We start from the raw sequence: 7,071 nt of genomic DNA on the forward strand, positions 1-7,071 counted from the left end.
AGCACTCTGTTTTTGGACATTATGTTTTTGATTCCCTACAGTATGGAAACAGGCCCTTCAGCCCAACCAATCCTCTAAAGAGTAACCCACCCAGACCCATTTCCCTCTGACTAATGCACCTAAGACTATGAGCAGTTTAACGTGGCCAATTCACCTGAGTTGCACATCTTTGGACTGTGGGAGGAAACCCACGCAGACACAAGGAGAATGTGCAAACTCCACACAGACAGTCGCCCGAGGCTGGAATCGAACCTGGATCCCTGGCGCTGTGAGGCAGCAGTGCTCACCACTGAGCCATCATGTCGCCCGTTTCGTGTAGTTATGGAAAATGACAAGAACCAATCAAATATGAAAGTTCCCAACTGAAAAGAAAAGGCAAACATCACTGAGTAGAATGGAGATCTGATCCAAATTGACTGGAATCAATGTTTGGCAGGGAAAATGGCAAGTGAGTGATGGGAGGCCTTCCAAGGAGATAGCATAGATACACACCAGGCACTCGCCCCAAAGGGATAAGGAGGGTATCTTAAGATAAAGCTGTAAATAGTAAAGATATAAGATTAAAAATGATAAGGAAAGTGAACTAATTATAAATATTTGATTTCGGCTCTAGAGTGAACTAGCTGAAGCCTGAAGGACCAGATTGCTTCCTTCTGTCCTCAAGTGATATTTTTTATTCATTCATGGGAAGTAGGCATTACTGGTACAGAGCAACATGTACTGTCCATCCCTCATTACCCTTGATGGTGAGCCACCTTTCTGAACCACTGTGGTCCAAGTATTGCACCTAACCCCACAATGTTATCCTGGAGCGAGTTCCAGGAATTTGACCCAGTGATAGTGAGGGAGCACTGATTGGCTCCACGCCAGGCCAAGGGACTTTAGCAGCAACAGTGTTTCCCTGTATCTGCTGCCTTTGTCGTTCCTGGTGGTAGAGGTTATGGGATTGCTATTCAATTCAACTTCCCTCCAGGAAACAGTCCAGTGACGGCCCATATCTGTTACACAGCCTGACCTCGAGGGTTCCAGCAGAGCCGAGGTACTCGATGGTGAAAGGTTTGCACCTCTACAGCACCTCTCGCGGAACCGCGGCATGACCTAAAGGGCTTTAGAGCTAATGAAGTGCTTTAGAAGTGTAATCATTGCAATGTAGGAAACGCAGCTACCAATTTGTGTGCACCATGCTCCCACAAACACCAATGTGATCGTGACCAAGACAACCTAGTGCCACTGATTGAGGGACAGTTATTGACCCAGGTCAATAAGCTGCAAAAAGTAGAGTCCCAGGTAGACAGGGCAGTGAAGAAGGCTTTTGACACACTGACCTTCGTCAGTCAGGGCATTGAGGAGAGAAGTTGGGAAGTTATGTTGCAGTTGTATAGGACATTGGTGAGATTTCACTTGGAGTATTGGATTTTATTAAACTGGAAAGAGGGTAGAACAAATTTACAAGGATGTTGCCAGGACTCAAGGGTCTGAGTTATAGGGAGAGGTTGGACAAACTAGGACTTTTTTCTTTAAAGTGTAGGAGACTGAGGGGGGATATTGTAGAGGTGTATAAGATCATGAGAGGCATGGACAGGGTGAATGCACTCAGTCTAGAGGGCATCAGTTTAAAGTAAGAGGGAAAGAATAAAAGGGAACCTGAGGGGCAAATCTTTTACCCAGAGAGTGGTATGCACATGGAATGAGCTACTGACAGAAGTGGTTGAGGAGGGTACATTAACGACATTTAAAAGGCATTTGGACAAATACATGGATAGGAAAAGATTCGAAGGATAAGGGCCAGGTGCAGGGAAATGGGGTTAGTGCAGATGGACACTTCGGTCAGTATGGACCAGTTTGGGCCAAAGGGCCTGTCTCCGTGTTCTATGATTCAATGATGTCACCATTGAGCCCTACTCTTCTTCAAAGAAGTGTTTTACCTGAGAGCGCAGACAGGTCTTCACGTTTCATCGACAGTGTTGTGTTCCCTTCGCACTGACCTGAAGCATCAGCCTGGAGTGTGCACTGAATAGAGATATGCAAGTCTTGACAATGGGATTGAACCATAATCTTCCATTTGAAACCAGTAGCATCTGCTTGCCCAAGTGCTGCCACTGCAAGTCTTTGGTGCTATGATGATACTGTAGCTTTAAAAGGTGTGTTTTGTCCTGGCTTCTTTCGGAGAGAGATTAGTGGCAGGTGCTCAGCACTCAATGAGAAGAACTTATGGAGCCTTGCAATTTTTTAAAAGCTGGAACAATAGATGCATCCTGAATGGGTGTGCTCAAGTGCTCATGGACCAGGAGTTTAGGTTTACTTTTCAGCAGCTGTTGCTGGGGTCCTAGCAGGATTGGAAGGAATCGCTCCTGGATGCTACAGTCTCTTTCTCTCTCTCTCTCTCTCTCAGAATGGTCTTTTAATGCTTTTTTTCTTCCTGGATTGGACGACTACATGTGAGATGATCTGACTTTGCCTTTTTGCCACCGGTCTGTTTATGGGATGTTACCATATTGGAACAATTAGTTAGTAATAGTTACAGTATCTATTATTTTGTTAAGTTTTCCAATAGAGTTACATTATTCCAAGTTCATTTTTTGTTGTATTTTAACGATTGTGTTTGAATAAATTGTTTAATGTTAAGTTGATTGACAGATCAAATTGCATCTGGAACACAACACCTGACTTTTACCCTTGAAATAAGATAGAGTTAGGGTCTAGGCTACCTTCCTGATATATTTTGAGGAGGTCTGGTCTGATCCATAACGATACCAACAGATGGCATCATGTATCAGTTTTAAAGCACAAAGCTATTCAGAATAAAGATGGTTATGAGCCAGAGTTCAGACCAATTCTAATGATCAGAATTATAAATAGTGGGAGGGAGAGACACTGTGCACTGCCTTCCTTTTGAGTAGGACTTAATTTAGATAAATGTGAGGTGCTATATTTTGGTAGGCAAATCAGGGCAGGACCTATATACTTAATGGTAAGGTCCCGGGGAGTGTTGCTGAACAAAGAGACCTTGGAATGCAGGTTCATAGTTCCTTGCAAGTTGAGTTTCAAGTAAACAAGGTAGTGAAGAAGATGTTTGGTACACCGGCCTTTATTGGTCAGGGCACTGATTATAGGAGTTGAGAGGTCATGTTGCAGCTGTACAGGACATTGGTTAGGCCACTTTTGGAATACTGCATTCAGTTCTGGTTTCCTTTCTATAGGAAGGATGTTGTGAAACTTGAAAGGGTTCAGAGAAGATTTACAATGATGTTGACAGGGTTGAAGGGTTTGAGCTGTAGGGAGGGGCTGTTCAGGCTGGGGCTGTTTTCCTGGAGCGTGGGAGACTGAGGAGTGACTTGATAGAAGTTTATAAAATCATGATAGATATGGACAGGGTAAATAGACAAAGCCTTTTCCCTCAGGTGGGGGAGTCCAAGTCTAGTTTAGGGTGAGGGGGAAAAGATTTAAAAGGGACATAAGGAGCAACATTTTCACACAGAGGGTGGTGCACGTATGGAATGAGCTGCCAGAGGAAGTGGTGGAGGCTGATACAATTTCAACATTTAAAAGGCATCTGGATGGGGATATGAATAGGAAGGGTTTGGAGAGATATGGGCCAACTGCTGACAAATGGGACGAGATTAATTGAGGGTATCTGGTTGGCGTTGTTGAGTTGGACCAAAGGGTCTGTTTCCATGCCGTACATCTCGATGACTCTGTCCATGACCTGGGCATTACACAAAAAACACTGACTTCAATAGTTTGAAAGTCAACATAATGTTTCAAGAATGGGCAAAACTTCATTCTAACGACTAATGATCTGATAATGTGATATCCATGGGTCTGGAGTACAGGTCCATGCCAATGCTCTGAGGATCTGGATTCAAATGACACCAGTTGAATTTAAATGCATTTAATAAATTTTAAACGGTGATCACATTAACTACCATTAACTGCTGTAAAGGCAAATATAAAGGTATTTTCAGGGAAAGGTGGGCACCGCAGGGAGTGGAGTGCATCATTTCCCCCTCCAACTCTATTTTGATTTAATCCCTGCCCTGCCCTTCACTGTTTGATCACACAGCATTGCCCTTTGATGTGAAGGGCTCTGCTTGTCACTGGCCACTTGGGTGTTTCCTATCTTCCTGGTGGTGGAAACGGAATAAAAATTTGTAGACCTGTTGCCTTTCACTGTGTCTCGCGGAAAAAAATATACATAAAGGGTAATGTCTTACTGTGTGATAGATAGGAAGTGACAGGATATCACATGAAACTGCATTTTTCCTACAAGATGAAGCCAGAGTTTCTCAATAAAGTCAGTGTTTTCTTTACCTCAGCAGACTGTAAATATTAAAACATTCTGAAGAAAGCTTTCACTTGACAGATACTGCCGGACCTGCTCGGTTTCTCGAGCAAGTTTTGTTTTTGTTCCAAATTTCCAGCATCCATGTTTCTTATTTTTAATCTAAATATTCTAACTCGCACAAAAAGACCAAGAATTTTATAGTAAAATCTCATCTGGCTAACTCATATCCTTTAGGGAAGGAAATTGGTCACGTCTGATGAGGTGTCATCTAAACTCGAAACATTGGTTGTTTTCTCTCCACAGATGCTGCCTGACCTGCTGTGACCTCTAGCATTTGTCGTTTTCAGTACAGATTCCAGCACCTGCAGTGACTTGCTCTGAAATGGGTCACCTTACTTGGTCTGGCCTATTGGTGATGTCACAGCCATAGCTTTGGGATTGACTGTCCTCAGAAAAGGCCTAATGAAGCACTTCCAAGGTCTCTCTAGAACCCAAAGTCCAATTGTATCTCTTACACATGACAGATTACAATATATTTTAAAGAAGAGCCTCAGAGAGTTACTGATTGAATCCCAGTGTGAGCAGAGTCCATCCACATTGTGTCCCATCTACAAGACACACTGGAGTGTCTCACATTTGATGGCACCTTCTAAACACACAAACTTCAGCACCTCCGAGTACAGCAGATATGTGGGAATACCACCACCTGCAGGTTCCCTTCCTAGGCATACAACATCCTGACTTGGAAATGTTATCACTGTTCCTTCACTACCACTGGGCCAGAGCCCTGGAACTCCCTTCCTAAAAACATGACACATTCTTGAGGGGAGAGAGAGAGTCTCTCATATATCGGAATCGTTGCTTGTCACAGAGTGAATTACATCATAGAACAAGGCTATTTGGCCCATTGAAGACATGACAGCTCTCTGTGGAACAATCAATCAGGCCTGTTCCTATTGTCCTCCAACTCCCTTTTGAAATCATTGATTTCTTACCCTTGTGGATGCGGGTACAGTTACAATGTTTAAAGATATTTGGATAAGTGAATGAATAGTAAAGTTTTGGAGGGATATGGCCCAGCAGCAGGAGGGTGGGACTAGTTGATTTAGGATTATGCTCAGCATGGACTGGTTGGACCGAAGGATCGCTTTCCATTCTGTATGACTCTATGACATGGACTACAGTGGTTCAAGAAGGCAGCTCACCACCACCATAAGGACAATTAGGGATGAGCAATAAATGTTGACTTAGATAGCAACACCCACATTCCATCAAAGACTTGTTTTTAAATCATTACAACACAGAGGGAGACAATTCAGCCTTTTAATCTACTGAATCATAGAATACCCTACAGTGTAGAATGAGGCCCTTCTGCACAAAAGATCCACACCGACTGTCTGAAAAGTAACCCACCCACCCCTACCCTATTGCTTTACGTTTACACCTGACTCATACACCTAACCTGCACATCCCTGAAAACTATGGGGCAATTTAGCATGGCCAATTCACCCTAGCCTGCACGTCTTTGGACTGTGGGAGGAAACCCACGCAGACACGGGGAGGATGTGCAAACTCCACACAGTCAGTTGCCTGAGGCGGGAATTGAACCCGGGTCCCTGGCGCTGTGAGGCAGCAGTGCTAACCACTGAGCCATTCTGCTTGCTCACTCCTGTGAATTTAGTCAGCTGTGTCCCTCCGATCTATTCGTGTGCCCAGGTAGTTTATTTCCCACTTAAACAAATGCTTTAGAAAGGCTGGAGGAAGTGATGGATGCGGGTACAGTTATAACATTTAAAAGACATTTAGATATGTTTATGAACGAGAAACATTTGGAGAGAAATGGGCCAGGAGCAGGCAGGTGGGACTAGTTTAGTTTGGGATTATGTTTGGCATGGACTGGTTGGACCGAAAGGGTCTGTTTCCGTGTTGTATGACTCTGTGACGAGGTCACATTTTTCATCATCTCTTGTAAACACAGGCTTTATCCCAATGTAACCTGAAAAGTACTCTACTGGAGATCTTGTTGAAAGTAGCCAAATAGTATATCATAAATAATCCAGAAGGCTCAAATCCCCTTTGAAAATATGACTGCAGCTAAAGATTGTACTCGGGGAGTTTTCGGTGTGCTGTGGAAATCTAATTTGTGACAAAGCTGCTGCTTTAACAAGATTATATTGTCCTTAGATTTTTTTTTCAGGAGGTCATAAAAACACAGGTTTGAAAAGTCTGGACTTGGATGGGTTTTCGGGACAGTTTGTTTATAGCTAACAGATACTGACTCAGAGAAAAGGCTTTCAAGTTTAAAAAAAAGCACTCGTACAATGAAAGGGGAGTGGCCAGTTCTCCCAGCTCAGCTTCTCTCTGGTTTGGTTTGGCTGTTCATGAACACAGTCAGTCAGTTTTAAAGCTACTGGACCCAAAGAAGCAGCTCCATGCTGACCCTCCCTCTCTCTGACATCTCTCCTGTAAGACCCTATGTTTGATTTTACCTTTGGTGCCAAGGGGCGCTCATGTGGATTGCTACAAGTATTTGGAACAGCATCATTAAGTTGGGATGATCTGTTGGGTTTTCGGATATACACGTTATTCTATATTCTGTTCTCTTTTGTTTGTGCTTCACTTGGTGATCATGTAAATAAATTGTTTTGTTTGAAACAAAGTGGTTTGACCAGCTGCATCCCTCCTGGAATATCCACTTTACACCTGCTTAAGACAACTAGCAAGGTTAGGATCCGGGCTACTTTCCTGAAATGTTTTGAGGGGGTCTGGCCTGGTCCAAAACAAAA

General features: G+C 43.5%; 1 protein-coding gene across 1 annotated transcript in view; it reads left to right on the top strand.

Annotated features, from left to right (window-relative positions):
• lactb (lactamase, beta) overlaps window positions 1-6,904 on the top strand; it is a 64,953-nt gene extending 58,049 nt beyond the window's left edge. The window contains exon 8 of the mRNA XM_060853948.1: window positions 4,589-6,904. Within this exon, the coding sequence (XP_060709931.1) occupies window positions 4,589-4,599 (11 nt within the window). The 3' untranslated portion in view covers window positions 4,600-6,904. The remainder of the gene's footprint in view (window positions 1-4,588) is intronic.
• Window positions 6,905-7,071: the final 167 nt, after the last annotated feature.

This window comes from Hemiscyllium ocellatum, chromosome 42 (assembly GCF_020745735.1).
Source record: "Hemiscyllium ocellatum isolate sHemOce1 chromosome 42, sHemOce1.pat.X.cur, whole genome shotgun sequence".
Lineage (NCBI taxonomy): Eukaryota > Metazoa > Chordata > Chondrichthyes > Orectolobiformes > Hemiscylliidae > Hemiscyllium > Hemiscyllium ocellatum.